This window comes from Rhipicephalus microplus, chromosome 10, assembly GCF_043290135.1.
Source record: "Rhipicephalus microplus isolate Deutch F79 chromosome 10, USDA_Rmic, whole genome shotgun sequence".
NCBI classification, from domain to species: domain Eukaryota; kingdom Metazoa; phylum Arthropoda; class Arachnida; order Ixodida; family Ixodidae; genus Rhipicephalus; species Rhipicephalus microplus.
Genome location: NC_134709.1, coordinates 51,281,320 through 51,305,149, shown reverse-complemented (window position 1 = coordinate 51,305,149; position 23,830 = coordinate 51,281,320). Strand labels below are relative to the sequence as shown.

General features: G+C 43.5%; 2 protein-coding genes across 3 annotated transcripts; one reads left to right on the top strand and one right to left on the bottom strand.

The window, feature by feature from the left end:
- Positions 1–216: 216 nt before the first annotated feature.
- Positions 217–9,134, top strand: LOC119180572 (low molecular weight phosphotyrosine protein phosphatase-like). The gene is made up of 5 exons (XM_037431671.2): positions 217–398; positions 481–554; positions 3,491–3,604; positions 6,153–6,314; positions 8,828–9,134. Exons 1-5 carry the CDS (start codon positions 275–277, stop codon positions 8,909–8,911), a joined length of 558 nt encoding a protein of 185 aa, XP_037287568.2. The 5' UTR covers positions 217–274; the 3' UTR covers positions 8,912–9,134.
- wuho (tRNA (guanine-N(7)-)-methyltransferase non-catalytic subunit wuho) lies at positions 8,774–23,744 on the bottom strand. 2 transcript variants are annotated; one of them, XM_075875629.1, is made up of 11 exons: positions 23,544–23,744; positions 22,496–22,567; positions 21,636–21,809; positions 20,213–20,372; positions 17,872–17,984; positions 14,356–14,416; positions 12,027–12,199; positions 11,046–11,223; positions 10,784–10,892; positions 10,315–10,406; positions 8,774–9,070 (listed from the first exon to the last, which is right to left on the bottom strand). In XM_075875629.1, the coding sequence occupies exons 1-11, from the start codon at positions 23,621–23,623 to the stop codon at positions 8,987–8,989; spliced, it is 1,296 nt and encodes a 431-aa protein (XP_075731744.1). In that variant the 5' UTR covers positions 23,624–23,744; the 3' UTR covers positions 8,774–8,986. The 2 variants fall into 2 exon arrangements, with proteins under 2 accessions (XP_075731744.1, XP_037290875.2); XM_037434978.2 differs by lacking the exon at positions 10,315–10,406.
- Positions 23,745–23,830: the final 86 nt, after the last annotated feature.

Sequence of the window (23,830 nt, the reverse complement as noted above, 5' to 3'; positions counted from 1 at the left end):
ATTGGATTGAAACGCCTTAAAAAAAAAAAACATGGCGACTATGACGTTCTTTTAGCCGTTTCTAGAAACGTTGCTTTTAGCTTTAAAAACAAAAAAAAACTTTCATTCCTCTATGTTCAAAAGCTCTTGGTGACTGTTGCATATAAAAAAATAGTCTTTGAAATTTGCAATTCAAATCTAGCAGAATGTGTTTCGTGGCCGAAGTCGATTCATGCTAAACAAAGCCAAGAAGTGTCCGTGCATCGTGATCGCGCCGGTCTGCTGCTGCTGCTGCATGTTTTTCGGTCGTGCAGCGATCTTTACTCGCAAACTTGCGCCGCGCTGTTGTTTCGTGGCCCTCCGAGGTCTCAAAATGTCAGAAAGTAGTGAATCTAACTCCGTCCTTTTCGTCTGCCTCGGTAAGCGAAACGTGTATGCTGCTCCGTTTTGTGGGGGTTGATTGTGTGGCGATGGTCAAGAGTTTATTTTTCTTCTCTACAGGCAACATTTGCCGCTCCCCGATCGCCGAGGCTGTCTTCAAGCACGTCGCTAAAGAGAGAGGCGTGTTGGATGACGTAAGTCGCGCGATCGTCGCCGATGCCTGCTTATTGCTTCTGTTACAAGCCGCGTTTGCAGTACGACGAAACCTGTGTGTGTGCACAACGTTATTTTGCAAGCTTCGACTCTGGCCGTCATATCCGTTTCACACGAATGTAAACAGCACACTCTACACCGCATGTAATAAAACTGAATATTCTAAGACGCTGGCAGACTGAAGGTGGAACAGGAAAAGTTTCGTTTTTCTCGGGCATGACATTACGTTTTTCCCGCCGCATACTTTCCCTTCCGACGCCCGTTGTCATTCTTATCTCTCTTTTATCACCTTCATATATTTGCTTCAGATAGCGCGCGAAGCAGTAAACGTCAAGAAATTGGCGTCGCTTGGTGATAGAGCGTTAAGCTTGCCGAGAAATGGGCGCGGCCGAATACAGGAACTTTTCCGGCGGCCATGGTGGCAACTGTTCAAAACGACCCTCTAAACATGTTGTGAACACTGTCATTGACCCGTCTGAGCAACCATCGCAGCTGGCGTCTGCATCGTAGCAGCAGCTGTTTCTACATCTGACATATCGCCAACTGTTTGAGCTCGAAATTATTTAGGAAGAATGAAAACGGGTGCACGGAAATCAATGTTGTGCTCATCAAAAAGAAATGGAGACCTTCCTGCTAATTAAAAAAAAAACAGTAATGCACAAACTGTAGTGTTTCGAATTCTGATGCTTTCAGAGTTTTCATGAAATGTGCACTGAATGTGTCTGCCACTCACGAACCTCGATTCCCCATTTCGCCTATGTTATCTTGAACCAGAGGGGGGGCGGGGGGGGGGGCGGTAGGAGCTGTCGCCATCCCCCCCTCAAAGTTTCTGTGAGCAACCCCGTCCCCCTCCCCCTCAATTCCGTGCTCGTAGTCTACCTCTTACAACTAATTAGAACAAATGAGTGAAACCACTGCGAGCACGCATTAACAGTATTCATGCCATGAAGGAGTTTTTCTGCTAGTAAAAACAGTCATGACCACGCCCCCATCATTGGTGTTACTTTAGGCGACAATTCCCCCCCCCCCCCCCCCAAAATGCATGGCTGGATCCGCTCCTTTTTGAACACAAACTCAAGCACAAGACTCACTGAAGTTTTCCCCTCCAAACAGTAGCCCAGCGTTAATTCTTGTTTCACCTATTTCCTAAACCTGCACAATTATGAAAGAAACTGCAATGGTTCCGAGATTTAAGCGATGCAAAAAGTTACCTTGGGTAGAAGACCAGTGACGGATCCAGGGGGGGGGGCGGGGGCGGTAGGGACGATCGCCCCGGCCCCCTCTCTTCATTGTTTGTTGTCCACCACCTATGGCCAATCAGGTCAAACGTGGAGTGCTACTGCAGTCAGACATTATCAGTATTTGTGCTTCAATGGAGTTGTGCTACTAAAAACAAGGAACTCAGGACCCCCTCCCCCCTCCTGAAATGAGTGGCTGGATTTGCTCTTTTAGAGGACTGATAGAGGTTAAACAATAAAGTTGCTGGGTTATCTGCAGTTTTTCGTTTCGTATTTTAATTTGTAAGTGGACTATAGTTTCCGCATACTTAGTCCCTGCACTGTGACAAAACAGGTGTATTTGAGGCGTCTTTCTGTAATACAATAACTGTAATTTATGTTGCATGCTTTCCTTGCGTTATCGTTGTGTTCTAGGCTTTTCCTGGCCACAAATGACATGTTGCTATCAGCAGGACGTAGCGCTCTTGATTGGAAAGTAGCAAGTGCATAGTCTTTGGGGAAGGTAATGCGAGCAAACCATATGATTATTGTTGTGGCAGGAAGACGACCTAAATACTCCCTTTTGGCTTCAAGCATGGCCCCCACTTAAAACGTACAAATTTACATTTAGTTTGCTGTATGCTCTATGTATTAAAACACTATACATGAGCTCAGCAACTTGAAACAGTTCAGTTCTGATGTCAACCAGAGACCTTAAACGAACCAGGCACAACAACACCAGGAAACACACACAAAACCAGTTTTTGTTGCTGATGTCGTGACAATTTGCCAAAACAAGTTGGATTGTCTAACAAAAGCTGGATTTGTGTCCACAAATTTCAAGTCACCTTTTCTTCTCTAGTTTCCCCACTGATCAATTTGTGTGCGAGTGGGCATTGTGATTACTACAGTTCTTAGCCATGTAAACAAAAGTCTAGTTGAAGAAGGTATGTTTTGTGTGAATTGAACTAGGATAGAAGTACGCAAAGGACAGGGACTCTCTAACTTATGTAATTCCGTACTTCTTGAAATGTGACTCGTATGAATCAAGAAGCCTGTATAGCAGAGCATTGGCGAGAAACATTTTCTGATGGCCATTTTACACTAGCTAAATACTGGTAGTGTGATTGACATGAGACATGCCTTGATGTATTGATGAGTGTTACTGCAGATTCTGTTTCGCAGATCTGTACGAGTGCTATAGTAGATTCTGTACAGTCACCACATATAGTGGCCTACATTACAGAACACCTGCATTGGGCGAGAACCTGCGATTATACTACAGTTGGGCTCAAAACAGTATGGACTAGCGAGTGGTTGGCAGAATTACTGTCTTAGTGGTAACCTGTCTGCTGTTGAGAGTGTAGCTCTAGACTTGCGCTCAACAGAGTTACGCTCTACAACGGATTGCTTGCCTCTAGATTGTGCGATGTCAATTTCGGCATGCACTTATGCGGCCCATAATATTTTGCGGCCAACTGTACAATTCATATGTACAAAGTGCCGATACATATTGTCTATGAAGTGGGTTTAAGTCTATGAAGTGGGTTTAGACAAACGAATGTGTTTTTGTTTAGGACAAGTTCATGAAGAGATAAATCTACTCTGGCCGTCGAGTTTTCCACTCTCGCATGACAATGTTTCGAACACCTAAAGCGAACTCCTCCTGTATTTTATGGTGTGTGTGTGTGTCTCCGTAGTGGACTGTTGACAGTGCAGCCACCGGCGACTGGCATGTGGGCTGCAATCCCGACAAGCGTGCCCTCAAGTGCCTCAAGGATCACGGCATCGACTACAAGCACTCCGCCAGGCAGGTGAGCTGCCGCTGCAATGCCCGCATGCTTCCTTGACGTTTGTTTATTTACAGCAGAATCTCGTTCAACGGAACCTCGAGAGACTGCCTAAAATTTGGGAACCCTAAAGCTTCGCCTTGAAGAGCTGAACGCCATAGTGATATCCTGTACCCACTACGTGGCCTTAAAAAAGAATAGCGTGTGTGCTTTTTGCAGTGGATGACCGGCTTTCAACCATTAAGTCATTATGATAATCATGTGTTCTGATGCCCAATGGCAATGTACACTTAAACCATACATTATCACTGCAATATTCCATGATGTATTGGGAAGCATGTATACAAAACGTGTGTATTTCCACTGCATTTCTGAGCAGAGGAAGTTATTTTCACTGTACGCACAAGTAGACGCATGGCCGTGTGGTAGAACATCCGCTTTCCACGCAAACGACCTGGGTTCGATCCCTACTCCGACCCAGGATATCTTAATTGCTATTTTATTAGCATTGTTCTCGATTTTTCAGTCATGCATAAGATGATTTTTTGCTCACAACCAGCTATGCCGACGCTAGAATTCCTGCTAAATGAGCTGTTTAACGCTATCGCATTAAAGGTGCATTCTGATGAACAGGAGTTTTGTTCAGTCGGTCAAGAGGGGCAGCACAGTTTGTCATATGCTCTCACAACATTGTTAAGAATGCTAACCGTAGAGCTTTCATTGGACACCAAATAACTTGCAGTTTCGTGCAAGTCTTCACCGTTGTTTATTTAAGCTCAGTTCACCGCTGACGAGCGACCGCTTTGGCTCAGTCGCTTGTTGCACGATTTTTCAGTGACACAACTGCAGTCGCAAACTTATGAAAAAATAAAATGTGCAGGAACAGGGTGTCAGCTTATTTCATGGGGCAATGGTAATGTGAGGAGACGTCAATTCTGGTTGGCATCGGTTACAAGTCATTTGTGGGTGTGTGCATCAGTGGCATTGAGTCTCATTTTTTGTCGCCACAAGAAATGGTAGCACGACCCACGCTAGTCACAGGTGTGAATGTGCGTTTAGAGTGTCTTTGCTGACGAGTATCAATAGCCGAGAAAATATACCTTGAGAGAAATCCCTTGCAGATTGAGTAATGTTGAGATTCCCCTACTGTCTACTGCCCCCTTGAGGAAGTTTGTTATTTTTTTTTCACCTTGGTGTACGTGACGCACCGCCAGAGACTGCATAGGCAAGTGGAAAATATTTGCAAACATTACACCTGGAGCCGTACAGTTGAAAGAGGCAAAGCAGATTAAGTTCAAGTAAGAGAACTATGCATATATACAAGGTCTTTACTGATTGGCTAAATACTCAAAAAGCGGACCCAGGAGGGAGACCTTGCTGTTCGAGTACGAAACCAGCCAATAAAAGGTTACTGTTCCGTTTGAACAGTAACTTTTTGAATGATTTCCATTTTCCAAAACTCTTCTGGAAATTGCACTGTGGAGCTTTTTTCAAACAGGTGAAAAGGCTGGCCTACGCCGACAGTTGTTTTGTATTTCTTAGCCAAGTTAGTTATAACACAAGTTTGAGCTGATTCGTTGTGGGTTCATTGTAGAAACAAATAAAGCTAAGCTTCCCTGAATGGTGACTACGTGTAATATGTCTAGTGTTTACGAAGTAGGTGGAATGTGTGATGTTTACTTTGTTGTTACAGTACGTATAACGACAGTAATGCAGTGTATTCATTTACATGTACTGCCTTCATAACATCCCAAACATAGATCATTGTCTTCTCGGTCCTTCCTACGCATACTGTCTGTTGCATCTTGATCACATTTTGTCATGTAGGACCAAAGGGGTTTTCTGTCTACATGGAAATTTTCTGTGACTCATTACATTGGAATGCTATGTATTAAAATTTAGCATTTGTTTTGTCCATGTCTGCCTCCCTAATCTTTACGTCTGATGAAGTGTTGTAGACTTACTGTGACAGTTGAGTGACTGAGCTCAAGGCCGGTGGGGGGTCGTATTTTGAGAAGGAATGATGGGGGAACAAAAGAAAAAAAAAACCCTCCACTATTGTGACTTTGGTAGTCCAATTAATACACTCAAACCTCATTATGATATTGTTTTTTTTTCTATTAATTCACTTTGTGGGCCTTATTGTTAGTATTCCCAGCATTCTAGTGAATGTTGATTATATTTAAATGCAGTTCACTCGCAGTAACGGCGAGAAGCTTTTTATTAATTTTTTTTGAAGTGTATTACGATTACACAGTTGGTCGTACCGATACCACTTTGAGACAGCTGTGTTTTTATCCTTGTGCACTCGTATTATAACTTTCTTTAATTTTGTACCCATTTCGAATGATTATGTACTAGTGCATTTTGTACCACAAATGTGCAGCCATCACTTTCCACAGCAGTATGGAGCGCATGACATACTTGACTACTTTGCGTTGACTTGTAGTACCTGTTTAGAAGCTCCGCCCCTGTAGCTTTCCCTTTATTGCCAAAAGGGTTGTTCATGAATATTGTCTTTGCAGGGAAATCAGAGTCTTTTGATAGCTTTCTCCCGTATGGGCACATGCAGGTGACAACCGAAGACTTCACCAACTTCAAGTACATTTTTGGCATGGACGAGGACAATATCTCGACACTGCGCGAGCTGTCACCCAAAAAGAGCACGGCTCAAATCGAGCTCTTCGGGAAGTACGACCCCCAAGGGAAGACCATCATTCGGGATCCATACTATGTGAGTGCACTCGCAGTTAATGCCGAAGTTGTGGCCTTGTGTGATGTATGGCCAAGACTCTTCATAATTAAGCTGAATCTGACAAGAAAACGGCATCCCTACATCTGAAAATTTGTTATAAATGTACTACGTTTGTTATGCAGTTCAAATGGGAACAAAGTTTCTCAATTACATTATGATAACAGAAGTCATATAACCACGAAAATTTGTTATAAACATACATTCGTAACGCAGTTCAAAATGGCAACACAATTTCTTAATTACTCCATCATGACTGAGAAGTTGTTACAACCATATCAGTTAAGTAAAGGTCTGTCTATAGAGCCGAACCCATTTATGATATATTCGAGTGCCCCAAAACTTTCATCTTAGCAACTGACAATACTACTCTCAAACCTCAACATAATGAACCTGGATATAACATCAGTTATAACGAAGTAAATGAATACTCTTGCAATATAGTTCTACAAATGTAATTTTATAACAAAGTTTGGATATAACGTACGTGCCAGATGCAGTTTCGCTTTAATGAGGTCCGAGTGTACAGTAGACTCGCGATTAATCAAACTCCTATAATTCATACCTTTGGTTAATCAAAGAAAATCAATTTTTTGGTTGGTCCTTATTCTTTCAATGTATTTAAAAGCCTCTTAACTCAAACTGCATCATTCGGTTAGTTCATACTTTTTCTGGTTCCATACCAGAAAATATCTGCTGCTTTCCCACTACTATTTGCGTGCTTATATAATCCTGACAGTCTCGAAAATAAAAAGTAAACGCTTCATGCCATCAAGGAAAAAGGCTTTGCCAGTAAACAAATGTTTGAAATGGAGCACACACATGGTAAACCGCGATGCTTCTCAACTTGTTCAGAGAGCTTTGTGCTGAAGGCACATATAGCAAAGATGCAGGCGGCAGTTAATGATTTCTTTCGAATGTTTGATCAGCAGTAAATGGCCCATAACTTGTGGACCTTACACCCCTGCTTTCTGTTCATTGCGTGCAGTTAGGTTTTACAATTGCTTAAAAAAATGTGTAAGTGTGATAAAATCAATGCCTAATCATAATGTGTGATGTCACCTCACCCATGGTCATATATCTGAGAACTTCTGATAATTTAAACTTCTTGATAATTTAAACCAAATTCAGAGGTTCCTTCGAGTTTGAATTAACGAGAGTTGACAGTAGCTTGTACGAAATTTTGGATAGTATGAACATGTAAGACACATTTTTGTTATAATGAAGCCTGACTTAATGAATGATCGGTTATAAAAAAAGTGAATTAGCAATGGCTCTGTCATAGATACACTACTATTATTATATATATAATTTTCGAATATCACGAAGTACTTCTGTGACAGGTGTGACTTCTTTTAGTGAAGCTTGAGTGTATAACGAATGATTTCTGACCGAGCATGGGCCCCCCTCCAACTCTTGTCAAAAGATCCTTCACCGTAGGGAGGGGCACTTGCTCGCGATTTTACGTTAATAGTGGTTCGAGCAGATACCAGCTATCATGATTGTCTTTCACAGGTGAACGGCAAGTACACCGCGGTTCTGTGGGCGAAGCTTACATTTCGTCATAGGTTGTAATTGAGACTATTAGTTAAGACGTGTGCCACCTCGTCTCTCCCTCCATTTAAGGTGCCCACGTATCACAGGTGCGAAAGCGGAGTGCTTGTGCAAGCTGGTTGGCTGAAGCGAAGTCTGATGCACTTATTTACAAACAGTGCAGACGTAGGGGCATGAAAAAATTAAGTACACTCAGACATCACTGTAACAGTCACAACTTCCACAAAAATACTTCCTTATATTCCAAAATTTGCTACTGTCACGTACGAGACAAGGTCACAATGGACAGGCTAAACTTGCCTCTTGGAGACGTGACGATCATTAATGCGGCAAGCTCAGTTGCATTGTTTTCAAAAGAAGGAATACAGACACCGACCAAAATGATTTTTTAGAATGCAAATGCATCAACATTTCAGGTCTCTTACCGAAGTCATGTTCTCTATTAATACCTTGGCCCAGCTGTACGCCTTTTTATGCGTGAAGCACGACGAGGCTAAGGCGTCTGGCATACACAGCTAAAAGCCCACCTTCATTGCGAGTGTGCGGTGTGGTTTGGATGAACAAGGACTCCAGGTAAAAGCGTGTAGCATAATTCTTCTGCTTTGCACTCTCATGGACATTTTTCTAGTCGAGTACTTTGCCATATGAGTGCACATTTTTCCAGTTACACTCAAATCTCATAGCAACAGTCACACCTGCCACGAAGTCTTTTGGCAGATAAGTGAGGTAACCACTACACATCCGTAAAGTATTGTATGCACTTTGTCAATGACAAAGACTTATGGATGAGTATATTGTAGTGAGTAAGCCTGTGCCCTAATCCCTTCTATTAGATGTTTCGTTTCGGCCAAACGACCTTCCATCATACTTTCAACTTCTTACATTGCTTCTGTGACTTCGATTTGTTTTTTTACTGATTGCACTCCAACTCTTTCGGACAGGACGACGGGAGCAAGGGCTTTGAGGACGCGTACGAACAGTGCCTGCGCTGCAGCAATGCCTTCCTGGACAGAGTGGTCAGCTGAGTGGCGTGGGTTCCTGCTTAAGTTGCTTGGGGGCGCTGGCAGCAGTGGCCTCCTCCAGGCGTCGTCGCTTCTTCTCTAGATAACTGTGCTCGTTGTCAAACCACTGCTTGTAGAGATGAGACAGGCTGCCGTTATTTCCGTTGGCGACGACAGGCTTGCCTGCACGAGCCCAAACATTTTGTTAGCCGAATTTCGTAAATACAATAATCTTTTTGACAACGCACAGTGCTTCACTTCTTGCCATTTTCAGCTGCTGCATCAACTGCTTCAATCAAAAGCAAGGCTGCTTGCTGCCACAGCCGTGATTGAAAAAAAAATCTGCGTAAAAGACCGGTAGCCGAGACTGCAAAACTGCGACACACAGCGCTGTTGTTCATGAGCACGCCCTTAATTGCCAAGCACATTCCATTTTCCGAAGCAGGGGTGACCAGTGGACCGACAGAAATCAGCCAAATCAGATATGGGCCATCTGAGGGCCCATATCTTAAAAGAAACTCTTGTTCATTGCTTATCTGCGGACGATAATGATAGCCTGTATGTATGGCTCACACACACTCTGGGGGAATTAGACAGAAGGAATCACATATTAATTGTATATCTGATAAATTATGATATGGTTAGAAGAAATTAATTTTACTATTTTGTAATTATGCACTTTTTTTGCTGTAATTGTGAGCAACTGTATTCTCATTGCAATTGGCCTGAAAAAAGATGTCTGTAGAAGTGCTTTGTGCCAGCCACCCCTGTTTTGGTAAATGGAATGTAGTTGGCACTCCCGATATCGGCCTTGTCGAGAAAAACAGAGCTGCGTGTCGCGTTCTTGCTGCTCCGGCCAGCGGTCACTTGTGCCATTTTTTTCCATTTGGAACTGTAGATGCCTGCTAACTCTCCTGATTTGCCTATGAGGCCCCTGAATTCCAAGCAATCCTCCTTGTTGCAGGGGTACGTCCATTAACTTTCTGAAATATAACCCTAACTTCACCATCACAAAAAAACAAAGGAAAGCGGTTCTAAAATAATGTTGCTCAGGTCTACCTAAATTTCCTCAAAATATAAAGCAGTGCCAACTGAATGCCCTTGTCTCTGCCTCTTCTCCTAGCTGCAGCAGCAACACCTCTATCGTGTCAACCAAGAGACTTCTTTTTTTTTTTGCCGCTGCAACATAAAAGAACAGGATGGGCGCCGAAAGTGTTACGTGTCTTCTTTCAATTTGCCCCAACTCGATATAACGAACCTAGATGCACACAGACCTGAATATAACGAACCTGAATATAACAAAGTAATTAAAAAACAGTGTTGCTATAGATATGGCGTTGGGAATATACCTTTATAAAGAACTTTCGCACATAGCGAACTGAATTTCGTGTAAAATGCAACTTTGTTACAATGGGGTTTGAAAATACCTCATATCCGAATTCTGCTACAGTCTTTTGTCGTTTTCGGGGCTTTCGGTAATCCCCATTGTTGGCTATGATGTCAGCATTGTCATCTGCTCCTGTCGTTCACAAAAAGAACCAATTAGTCCACAGTTACGTGCACTTGCTGGTCTTTCTCCTTGCACACTGAGCAGAAGCACTCGGCTACGAGGAGATGTGAGCAGATGAACAAAGCGTAACAAAGGAAAGAGCAAAGCGAGCAGGAGCGGCTTTTGCATTATCAAAAATGTTGCTTCACAATTAAGGCATCTTTTTGAAAAATCCTTTCGGCTGTATGTTTGTCAGAAAGTTATGTGCAACTGCAACATCGCAACTGCGTTTCGACCTCTGGGTGATTTTGAAGCCCTTTAACATCCCTGCACTGGCTGCCAAAAGTTAGCTGGACATATGTAGCAGCAGATAAGCACATGAATAAAATTAAAAGGAGCACACTTGCCTTGAAGGATCTGCCAGAGCGTCGAGCTGACGTCCTTGAGAAGCGGTGCCCATGGAAGCTCACTTGCAGACGAGAGTTCGGCAGGAACTTCCAGTCGCCGCCACTGCCCCTGCATGAAGAGCGATATGCAAGAAGCAACGAAGTGAATGAAAGGAATTGAGCGAGACAAAAACCTTCCGGCGCTACAATGTGTGTTCCTTCTCTGCACTAAGCTACGGTACTTTCTCATCTGGCCAAAGTCAGGCTCGAACTGCAGACTCACATTTGGGTCGGTGGAATGTGCAAAAAGCTGCACCGATGGAGGACTGGTGAGGGTCACCCAAAGTTGGCTGTCGTCGTCAAACGCGACATCGTCAGGGGTGCATGGAACGGCGAGGCTCTGCAGCCGACTCCAGCCGGCTTCGAGGCCCTGCCAACTCAGCAGGAGCACTTCTGCAAGCCTGCGCACCAAATGCAGTACAGCACAACTCGTGAACAACATTTGCATGGCAACCAAGAAAAACACCTCAGCACTCCCGTAATTAAGCCATTGTAGAAATAACACGTGCACATAAATTTGTGAAAGTTGACTGACTTAGAGGCCGCCGCAGTGGTATAGTGGCTAAGGTACTCGACTGCTGCCCCGCAGGTCGCGGGATCGAGTCCCAGCTGCGGCGGCTGCATTATTGATGGAGGCGAAAATGCTGTCAGCCTGTGTGCTCAGATTTGGGTGCACGTTGATAAACCGTAGGTGGTGGAAATTTCTGGGGCCCTCCACTACGGCGTCTCTCATAATCGTATAGTGGTTTTCGGACGTTAGACCCCAGATATTATCTATCGATGACTTGTAGAATGAAATACAGAGGGAAGGGGGTGAGTCTGGAACAGCAAGCACTTGGGAACGCTTTCAGTTTTATGTAAAAGTTCCTGCTTTTGATCTCCATTGTTCCCAGCTTGCACTCATGTACCTGCCACACCTAAATGAAAACATCTCAAATGTTAAAGTCTAATGTTTGACAAAAGTTTACTATATTTCGAAGAAAGAACATGGCTGACGAAAACATACAAATGGCAACTAAAAACACACACAAAAAAAGAGTTTGCTGATGTGTATAGTTCCTTCGCCCGTCTCAAATTCGTATAAACATTGATTCAAATCCCTCGTACATTTGCTGCTAACTGCACTGGTTTGTACAACCACGGCAGCATGTTATTATATGAGCCCCTGACACGAAGCCAATAACGACACAGACACGTCACATACTCGTCAATGAGGCAGGCCATAGTTGTCCCCGATGGCTGAAGAGCTAACCGCTTCACGGCAGGTTTCCGAGATTCAACATTCTCTTTGGTGTCTCCCGCCCGTTTCTCGATGCTTACTTCGTACCGGTGTAACTGTCGACCAGTTTCTGGGCACCAAGTTCGGATCGTGCCGTCCTGGAAGATGAGATGGAAGTGTCACTTTGCAAATCACATTTCTGACAAGCATCATTGTGCACATCTGCCCACAGAAATATTACGGTAGTGCAACTCATAAAAATTTACGACCTCCTTATGGAAAAACTGAGAGCAAGCAAAGATTTTTGTGTATTCGACCTCTATTTTTCTTTCTATCGCATTGCACAATGCTTCCTCCTAACTTTTTTCTTTCTCCACGCCGGGAACGAGATCTTTATCCACGTGCTTAGCAGAGCAACACTTGAGTTGCTACAGGCAACAACGACTGCCATGCAGTCAAGTGGTCAAGACGTTGACCAAGGCAGCAGTTGGTGTGTCCCAGTTGAAACTCTTTATTTGGCCGAACTTGTAACCGGGAAACAGAAAGTCAAACTAACATACAAGCAAGCAATGCAGGTTGTGCAATGATAACAGTGAATAGAACATCGGGCGTTGATAATCTGATCTGCGGCGATGCGTCGGCACTTATACATGTGACATTGAGCATTTGAGCTATACGGCTGGTGACCACGTGTGTTCCAGAACAGACTCTGCTGTTTGCGTCTGCACGCTCAAGTCTAAGAGTTGATCCTAGAATAATCTTGAATGTTCCAGACATTCTGGCGCAGTTTGCGCAAGGCAGTATACATGTAATGGGCCGGTAACATAAAACAGAAAGAGGAAAGCACATGTGCAAATATCCAGGTAACAATGAAATCTGGCTTTGTTAAATGACAAGTGACTGACAAAAGATGAGGCTTGTACGCCAAAAATGGCTGATCGCTGATGATCGCACAATCACAAAAGCATCAATTACAGAAAAATGGCGCATACAAATATGTGCGTGTTGCTGGTGTGCCTTCGAGGGCTACGCGTGCTGACACCAAGTTTCTCATGTACGATGCCGCCCCTGCGATATGCGAGCCCCAACAAGCTTCGCTTGGAAAATTTATAAAGAGTTAAAACGGAAAATTTTTGGCTATACTGCCAACAGTGCAAACTCGTTTTTTCTTTGCACTTCATTTCTGTGCAATCTGTTCCAATGGCTTGTTGCTACAACTACACTATTCACGATGGTTATAGTTTGCTGTAGTCACGCACTGGGTGCCCCAGCTTAATCTAACCAGAGTATAAAAATATGCCGACACATTCAATTACAAAGCGACCAAATGCAAATTACTGACTGTTGCCTGCATTAAGTCGGGCTATTCAGTTAGGTGCTAATTTAGGTAACTTTAATTAACTTTTGAAGCAACAAAGCTGGGCAAAAAATTTAAATTAGAAGGTTGTAGATTAAGTTGCTGAACATCCGATCAGACAGTTTCCAAATTTCTATGCATTACATTAAGCATTACTGTTTTTCTGCTTACTACATATGTCTGCGAAATAAATAAAAAAAAACGACGTGACATGCCCGCTTGCGCACTTGTGCCCGCCACAATTATAGTGCTCCGAACATTCCACATACATACGATATGCATTTCTCGGGCCAATGCATGACAGCGGTGGTTATCGCTTCTGTTGCTGCTAGCAAAATGCATTCGTTGCACAGCTGTCGCAGTCCTGCGGAAAAAGCACAATTCGTCAAGTGCTATGGCCAATTGATTGCGGAATGTTAGGAAGCACTAGAATCGTTGCATGCACTGGTGTTCTACAACTTTCTCATAGGAATTTTCGGCCCAGCTTCGTAGCTTCAAAAGTTAGTTAGGTGGCCCGATTGAACAATTATTCAGAAAACAAAAAAATAGCTTGACGGACTCCAGCCAGCAGCATGCACTTGATCGCATCGTCGTTCAACGCACTGGCATATTTTTAAACTTTGGCTAAAGATACCTTGGGCAGCCTGTTACACCATTGTGGCTGATGAATGGGTAGAACACAGAATGATGGCGTTTCTGATTAAAGCAGCATAATTTCTGCACTGGCTATTGTCCCACATTTTCAGCTAAAGAGGCATCAACAAGAAGAAGATGTCGATACCCAGACACACAACAGACTGGCAGCTGTTATTTTTATCTCAGCATGAGCCAACAGGAAAGAGAATGAGGTGAGCCAGGCTGGCACAAGCACAGTCAGCCACTGACTGAAGTGGGTCCTACTCCATCTGCGATTGTGGCATCAAATAACATAAAGATATATTAAAAAAGAGCACTCACTCCAGAGCCGGAAACCAAGAGCTCCTGTGGGCCAGGCAACAACGTGAGACAGGTGACAAACCTAAGGCATAAAAATTTAACACTCGTTTTTGTTAAAACTGCACAGCATTAAGCAAATGTGTGCTGCTGAAGGCAACGATTCTAGAACATCGAAGGTAATATGGTATACCAAAGGTATCAGCATTTCGAATGGGCGATTAGCAATGAATGATACAAATAATGATTAATAGTTAGCTGAAATGGCATGACGACAGCCTTGGAAAAGCGTCGGTCCCGGGTTCAAATTCTGGACCGGGACCAATTTGTCAACTGCGAATCTTGCTTCCTAAGCAACAAACAATATAATTCTCTTTATAACAATATAGCTTCATGCGATAGGTAGGTGGATGTAACAATATTCTCCTGTTGTGTAAAGGACTTTTTCCCAGCAAACCAGAGGTGCCAATTATCTTTATGAACTTGAAGCCTCCAAGAAGCAATAGACAGCACCTGGGTAGCAGTACAGCACAGTAAACTCTCGTTAAGTGGAACCTGAAGCGATCAGGAAAATATGTTTTCTTCAACAGGAGCTTGGTTTATTGAGAGAGGACCAGGGTGGCAAAATTAAAGTGCAAAACCAATGATATCAGAGGCAGTTCTTCCATTTAACAAGGTACCCTGCAACACTTCTTGAGCACGGTCAGAAAACACTGCCAATCGGTAGTCGAGGCTCCTGAGAACACATCAGCCAGAGATTATAGCGTAGCACATGGCGTGGAATGAACAAGTAAGTCAAAACAACTCAATATCACTCCCTCTTCTCTCAACAAGTGATGTCATAAACCCAAGTGACGATGCCACATACCGGGTAGCCATTGGCTGATTTGAACATTGTCAGCTGCATAGTTAACGCTATCGCCACAGGATGCCGCCACATGTCCGCGCATGCACTCGCAATTTGCGGCAGTTGATGGCTATGGACGCACATTGCGGACAGAAACCATTCAGGCCGGATCCACAACCGAGGCAGAAGAAACAGCGATTGCTATTGGAACTACTATTGAGGGCACGAAATTTATTATATCGGATTCAATGTCGGCTATCAAGGCATATGCTGCAGGGTGTACAAACAGAACGGCACTGCAAAAATTAGCACGACCTCAACAAGAAATTAAGCTCATTTAGGTTCCGGGCCACTGTGGGAACCCGGGAATGAGGCCGCTCACTAGACAGCCTGAGGGAACATAAACCGGGCAGTGGTGCGGTCCCAGGAACCAAATCCGAATGACCTGGCGCTCAGCTACGGAGACCGGCTCAGCCGGCACAGAGAACAAAGAAGGCTTTATCCACCTCCAGATGCAATAACCTGGGCCCATGCGACTTCACTGTGAAGGGCTCAGACTCACTGTATACTCAGCCCGAGAAGGCTGGCCGCAATAGTGAAAGATGAAGAGCTACACAAGTGTAATAACTGTGGCCTAGCACAGGCAGGACAAGACCACATATTATGGGGTTGCCCCAACAACCCTCCACCCGAGGAGCTCCTGCAGCCATCCCCCTTACCGGAAGCCTGGGAGAGGTCCTTAAGGAGCCCAAATTTGCATATACAGTCCAAGTTAGCGGACTGGTCTGCTAGTGTTGCGGCCCCTGGGGCCGCAACACTAGCAGCACTAGCCTCCATCAAACATGGTTTCCCCCATTTCCCCTCCCCTTTCTGAATAATAAAGTTTATTCCTCCTCCTCCAATTACAATTAAGAAAGAGGCCAAGCCCATTAAGTGTGCAGATTGGGTGAAACATCTTGCCCAGCTTTCAGTGCCCTGAATGTTACGAAAGGAAAAAGAAGGCACTCAAAGCATGCGGCGAATCCCTCCAACTGCCCATGTACCGTATTTACTCGATTCTACCGCGCCCTCGATTATAACGCGCACCTGGTTTCCACGATGAAAAAAAAAAGTAAGACATCGATTGCAACGCGCACCCATTTTTCTCGTTGGCCCGCACGATCACACCACTCGGGAAAACGACTCCTTTCGCGAGCGTCTTCCGTTTAAATATGAGGTACGGGGAAGCTTGGGCCTATCTGACGTGCAATGGAGCATTGCCGTCACTCTAGTTTTACCGTGGCCCGATGTCAGCACATGAACTTGCTTCGCCCCCTTTTTCTCGATGGTTGTGGTGCCAGGCATGTCGAAGTAAAGAGGCGTCTGATCGGCATTCCCGATTTGCCCAAGCAGGTAGCCGTTGTTGTGCTGCAAGTTTAGGACGAACCTCTGAAAACTGTGAAGCTTTTCTTCGTACTCCTCCGGCAACTTTTGGCATATGCCCATTTGCCTTCGGAGAGAAAAGCCTTTCCTCTTCATAAAGTTAGTTAGCCAGCACCTGCTCGCTTTAAACTGGCTTTGCATTAGCCCTTTTTCTAAGGCTAACTGCATAGCCTGCACTTGGAGCAGTTCTGTCGTCACGGGCCGCTCACTGCTCAATCATATACTCGCCGAGCAGCTCTTCAATTTGGGAAACCGACCCTGCTGTGGTCCACTGAAGCCTTTGCGTGAATGTTTGCTGTCAACAATATTCTGCTTTTGTTTCCGCCAGTCCCGCATGCACGTTTCGGGAACTCTGAACGACCGCGATGCGGCCTGATTTCCGTCCGTTTCGGCACACGCGATGACATTTCTTTTAAAAGCGGCATCGTGGTGCATTAGTCGAGTTTTTGGAGTCGGCCCTTCCATGCCGTCGATGCTAATGCACTACAATATGACGAACTCCTCAGCACACGTACGAAGTGCCGCACATGGGAAACACACAGGCAGAAATGGCCGACGCGCCATGCTGACGCACATAGGTAGCGGCCATTTTGGAAATGCCGATGGCAATAGAATGACCGTATTCATTTTTTTTCTGTACTCAATTCTAACGCGCATGCGATTTATGAACTCGCTTAACCGGAAAAAAGGTGCGCGCTAGATTCGAGTAACTACGGTACTCTAAAAGATTTTGCGGTAACTGATTCAAGAGGCAACGAACACCTTTGAAGAAGACATTCTGTGATTACTTGCAAAAGAAAATATACTGTACACAATAATGAGCACGGTTCATGCATTCAGTCTTTCCATCCAATTACATTCTTCGGGACAACGCAAGTCAGGCATTACTAAGTCACAACTATCAATTACGGCACCATGAAATGTGCTTTGTTTCATATGTGCAATCAATGCAGACTGAAGTCAGTAAACAATGAGGCCTCCTCATAATCAGTTTGACCATGATTTACACGCCACATAGAATTTAAGCATGCAGTAATGGTGCAATAGCAGTACATTGAAGCAAATATGTATGTGCTGCTGAATATTCCACATTGCTAGTGTAAGTGCTTTGCTGCTCCGTTTTTTACAAAAGGATCTATTAGAATTGTGCATCCAACACAAGTTTTCAATGAAATTACTCGGTAGTTCTGTAATTGACACATCAGTAAGCGAGATCTGCAAGGTTTCATTGAGGCATATCTGGCCGAACTGTGTCCGCATGCTGCACTTACTGTGTATGGCCAAGGCAGAATGTGCGAATGTTGTAACAGTTTGGGTAGCATGACACTTGAATCTTCTCATCACGGTCAGAGACTGCGAGGAAGTTATCTTGCTCGCCTATGACCTGCAGAAGAATGGCAGCATTCAAGATGAATTAGAGAGAGCACAAAATGGAGTTCTGAGCTGCGGCTCAACGGTAGCTTTGGGCTTCTAGATTACCGAGACTACAGGTTGAGAAGATGCATCACGTCTATGTCTCTTTTGGCAACGTTCCACTATGACTTCTATTCTACACTTCTTTCAGAAGCGAAAATTTTCGTTCACTGATGATCCTTCGTTTTTTAAACTGGAAACTGTCACTTAACCTTAGAGCAGTACGACGTCGCTAATTATGTCATGCTTCATATGTCATGCTTCAGCAATCGCAAAAATATTCCTGCAAATGAGATACAGCATATCATGCACCAGATGAGATGAAGAGAGAAAAATAAAAAGACATAAATATGAAATAGACCCTATACATAATTCATATATTGATTTCGCTTTATAAATGAAATATTCTGCATTCAATGTGATTCCAAAGCCATTTTTTTTAGATGTTCTTAAAATTTTCAAAAATTCCCTTTTCACATACACTTAACTCAAAGCTTAATTGATGGGACTGAAAACTACAACTCTACAAATGTGTTAAATGTTACCTAACTGTCAAGCACTGAAAACCACATTCATTCAACAGGTTTCCAACTGTTAAAGTGTTACAGGCTCACTGTTCAACTTTCCATGAGGTTTTGTGTGCGAGTAGTTTGTTGTCTCATCGGTAACGCTGCTGCAAGCAATCTTGGTCTCATGCTTTTCTCTATCACACTTTTGTTTTGTGTTCCCAAAATCAAACTGCGTCACCCAGGTTCTATACAGTGATTCAAGAAAGCACCACAGCATATAAAAAACATGCCATGTTCTCGCACATCTTTATATGTTAGGTTTGTAAATTTATAGTCACTTATAAAATAAAAAAAATGGAAACTCTGCCCACATAACTGCAATGTGCCTGCCATTCACCTGTGAAAGAAAATCTTACTAGACGGTTGCTGCTCCAAATGTAAGTACTTTTTCTCGACTAACGTACAAAAGATGCATATTTTTAGATAAGGGTTCATTATTACTACCGGAAACATCACGTTTAGCTGAGCAACAATATCAGATTTTATATTGAAATTGAACAGTCAACTTTCGGACCTTAAGGGAATATGCGAGTAAAAAAAGACATTTTTTCAACAATCATAATTTTTGTTTTTATTTGCTTTGATAAATAGACTTTTTTTACTTTCACAAAAAAAACTGAAAATTGTAATTAAACTCAAAGTAGATTAAAATTGCTTTAAAAAAGCTCAAGGTGACTACTAAAGACTAGAACGAGCTAATTTTCTAAAGTCCCCTGGAAATTGTCACCTTGCTGCTTACCATTGCATTTTGCGTGAGGAGTTCACTAAAGCCACAATGTCAAGATAACCATGATTGAAAAAATCATATTAAAAACGTATTTTTTCCGCATAGATGACCTTTCACTTATACCTTTAAAATGTGTCTTTCTCAAGATCCACTATTGGGCGACTTATCGAGTTTAGACATCATGTTTTTGGTATTTCCAATTGAAACGAAAGTTTGCCCACGTATTAAGGGTGCAAGTATCTCTTTTAAAATTTCAGATTGCCTGTATAAGTATTGCAAACTTAAAATGAACAATTATTATGGGCTGGGGATACCAAGAATTTTCACATTACAATTTTTATTGTCCATTAAAATGTCTTATATGCATTTTCTTAATATTTATTTGCATTCTACAGTTAATTTAGAGTAATATCAGCCATTAATGGCCGCAAACTAAAAATTTTTAGCGGCAAAAAAGTTTGTTCAAAACCAACTGTTCGTTACATATTGTCATGGCATAAAAGTAAAGCTGCATAACTCACTATAAAACTAATCACATATTTGAAATCAGCCTAAAAGCCTACATATCTACAGCGAAAATTACCTAGCCCTAGCCTACAGACCAACACAACTTTTCTTCCGAATCGCATTTCCTCTTAAGCCAGTAGCACAAACGTGTGCCTGCGCGGTAAAGTCAGCTATTTGAAACACTCGAGAGGTGCTTGACATCACCAAAATGAGTAAGTTCAATAGCATGGAGCAATTATGCAAATTCTGCGTGGGAGAGATGTCAATAAATATGGGTGGAGCTGACATTTTTTTTTTCTTGCGTTGTAACCAACTTAACAGAACTATCTCACAAAAGACAAATCGCGAGCTAGCTGACAAATGTCGCATGCCGAGGTTATTCCTGCAGCAGCCTACCATGTCGAGGACCATGGAGAGACGGCCGACGATGAGCTTGCCCCCAGTGTCTTCCGTGTCATCCAAGTTGAAGGAGTAGACATCGCCAGAGCGGTCTGCTACGAGAACAGCGTCCTTGGTGGAACACATTCGGACCTGAACGGATTTGCGCGCCACGTGCCTGTACAACCAAAGATAAAGTAAGAAAATGCAAATTTCCAGTACACGTGTAGAAAACATAAAGCTGTTCTGCCTGGATGGCTAAATTTTTTACAACTCTACTGGCAGTCCAGTAGTCCTTTGGCAGAAGAAAGATGATTAACTACGAATGAAAAAGCTGCCACTTCGAAACTTTCATACACTCATAAAACCAATAATTTCGTGATAGCATTGTAGCGAAGCCTCCGGACTCTGAAATGGGTCGAACTCTTGAGTACCTCCTAGTGGGGCTACCCAATAAGGACGCCGCTTGCGCTGAGAGCCCGTGCTTGGCTGAGACTGTTGCCATTGTATATTCTCGCTCGTTGCCGGCTAATAAACGCACTAACAATAATATCGCACTTCATCCTTGTCCAGATCACTACATTTACATGGAGATCAATACTGAAAATGATGGAAGTGGGGGAGGCAACAACAAGAAGCACAGAAGTACACGAAGCATGGACATATACCATATAAGCAATGAAAACTAGCATCAAGACTTAGCACCATAAAAACTGGTAACTCTCAGTGTTTGGAGTGATTTTTTAGATTAAATACAACCTTTTATCTTTTAGAGAATATTTAACTGCAAGCTTAATAATCTTGACACAGAGTCACTGATAATGTTAAAATAGTATTTATATAATTTTTCTTGTGGCTAACGAGCACACACCTGGTACTGTAAAAACAAATAATCTACAAGCTCAAACAAAACTGCGCCTTCCACATTTTTTTTCTGCATGGCTCACGTACAAAGGAGACACTGTACAGTCATATTAAATGCACTGATAAGCATGAGTTCACTGTGAAAAAAGCAATTACAACCTATTTTTGAAAAGCTAGTTTCACTTTCTATTGTAGCCTTACATCACAACATGGTATAAGCTTCTTGTCACGTGCTCGTGCAAGGCATTGCGATGTTTACACTGCTGCATTGCTAAATGGCTCTGCTGATGACTTGCAAGCAGCCATATTATATTTTGACACCCGACATCATCACCAATGCTGGAGGGTGAAGCACAAGAATCAACCCTGTAGCCTGACGTCGTAATAGTGTCGACGCTGGTAGGTGTGCCGTAGGAAAATGGACATCCATGTCAAAACAAACTACTTATGAGCATTTACTGAGCTTTACGCCTCACCTAAGCCATCTCTGCTTACAGGAAAATTTGTATGGCCGCGTAAACTTGACTTTGAAAGTTGTTGCTAGTGTTCCATCAAGCGCTACCTCAGATGTACAAACCTTTGAATAATGGCTTCCCAGTTTCCGGGACCATGCCGCTTCCAGACGATCAGCCTCTTCGAGTTAGTCACTGCCATGAAGTACGTCGAACAAGGTGAAAAATTGGCGCAGGAAAAACTGGGTTCCTCCTGTCTGTCTGTTTTCGCTGACGATTTGTTGTTTTCCTCTTCGTCACTGTGAAGGAAGCAAAATTAATACATGCTGCCAACCTCTTTTCTTTTTGATAGCACGAAGGTCCCGCTACTGAAATTTTCTTTTCTTGTTCTTTTCGCTGGACTGCTTACGTATAAGAAGTAGCGCACACTTGGGGATGGAGTAAGCGAGACGACAAGCACTAACTATCAAAAAATGTTGATTTGAAAGCAGTCGAAGCAGACCTATGTGTAGAACTGGGTGAGGTGGGAGCACATGTACCACAGGTATGACTGTATACTATTTAAAATTGGCACAAATAAACGCAAGTTTCACTACGAATAAACTAACAGAAGGTGTCGTAACATCATCGACTCAACTGCAAAATCTTTTGTGTTTTGATTACTTCATAGGCTATCTATCCTTTACTCCTGACAATCACATCCACTTTATCAAATTCAGGTTGACATCCACACGTGCTGCAGTGCATACATACTAACGGCAGGCTACTAAATTAAAGTCGGCTAATGCGGACGGCAAGATAAAAATGCAGTTGCATGCCTGCGCATGCAATTACTGGAGACTGGACTGTTCAGGGCGTAAGAGAGCTTGAGTAAACTAGCTGTGTTCAGCAGATCTTGTTGACTTTCATTCACAATTCACCATGCCTCGATAAGTCAACAATGCACAAGTGCGGCCAGAAGAAAAACAATTGCACGACTAGTTACCTGTCCCTGCAATCGCTAGTGTTCTCGGTGGTCACCTCTGGAATGGCGAGCCGTATTTTGTCATAGCCGCCACTGCAAATGAGGAAAGCGGGCGTCAGAACGGTGCACAAACGGCTGACCCAATTAGAAACGAGTAAATCAGCGACTGAGACATCGCTGCCTACAACAGCACCACGTGCCGGCTCTATTTGTCGCGAATTATTGCCGCGTGAATTCAGCAGAAGCGAGTGCTACCGGCAGACCAGGCGCAATTACCGCAACTATTTATGTCGACCACGCCTTGGGGTTGCCACGTGCCAGTCAATCACGACGTGATTGTGCGGCACCACGTAGTGCTCAACCCCTGAATAATTTCGATCACCCGGGGCTCTACAAAGTGCACGTAAGAGTATGGTTGTTCTTTCATTTCACCCTCGTTTACATCTGGCCCCCGCGACCGGGAGTCTGAAACGCGCCTTCGTGTTTGAAAGTGCCACACCATCGGCGCGAAAGAAGTAAATGGGGCGACAGCGTGCGCAACCTTGGCTCAGTGATTAATGCGCAAGTAAAGACTTGACAGCGCACCGATATTATGGGCCACTTCCGGAAACACGGCAGTCTAGAGGCAACGGTGCTCGACTGCTGACCCAAAGGACGCGGGTTCGAATCCCGGTCGCGGTGGACGCAATTCTTGATGGAGACGAAATTGCATGAGGCCTACGAAGATTTAGAGGCACGTTGAAAAACACCCCGTGGAATAAATTTTAGAAGCCCTCTACTATGAAATCTCTCATAATCATACAGTGGTTCTGGGAAGTTGAACTCTGTTATTTAAGACAGCAAGTTCAACTGAACATACGTTGCTCACACCTACGATACAGATGTTTCACCTGTTGCACGACAACTTTCACAACAAAGCTCGACAGTTGCACATAGAGCGACCGTGAAGTTCTTAGTTGAAGTCGTATTGACAATATATCCGCGATCTTGTTTTCATTAAAGCAGTCGTAAACGAGGAGAGCGCACAAAAGCGCCCAGTCGGCGCTGTCATGGGCGTGCCAGCACGTACCCGTCTTTCGTTTCGTACATGTACGCTAGATCAACGCACAACAACGCAATCCTGTTGTTCATGCACCGTATGAGGGCCATTGTCGATTGAGAAGTGGTGTCACATAAAAATGCGGTTAGTTTAAATTAGTAGACGCCGATGCATGAGTTGACGTGAGCAGAAACTACGCGGTTCTGTTTTTGCCACGCGCGCGGCCATGTGTTTTTCAGGGTGCGCAACACTAGAACACGACGTTCGCCAAATTTAACTAATTGACTTTTTACATTAAGTACTTTATAGTTTTTATT

Excerpts from the sequence above, each read along its gene's own strand:
- LOC119180572 (XM_037431671.2), top strand. The coding sequence starts at position 275 with ATGTTTTTCGGTCGTGCAGCGATCTTTACTCGCAAACTTGCGCCGCGC. Across the intron at positions 399-480 it reads CGTCCTTTTCGTCTGCCTCG|GCAACATTTGCCGCTCCCCG; the intron begins GTAAGCGAAACG and ends TCTTCTCTACAG. Across the intron at positions 555-3,490 it reads AGAGAGGCGTGTTGGATGAC|TGGACTGTTGACAGTGCAGC; the intron begins GTAAGTCGCGCG and ends GTGTCTCCGTAG.
- wuho (XM_075875629.1), bottom strand. The coding sequence starts at position 23,623 with ATGGCCCTCATACGGTGCATGAACAACAGGATTGCGTTGTTGTGCGTT. Across the intron at positions 22,568-23,543 it reads ATGTACGAAACGAAAGACGG|TGGCGGCTATGACAAAATAC; the intron begins GTACGTGCTGGC and ends CCTCATTTGCAG. Across the intron at positions 21,810-22,495 it reads ACTAGCGATTGCAGGGACAG|TGACGAAGAGGAAAACAACA; the intron begins GTAACTAGTCGT and ends CTTCCTTCACAG.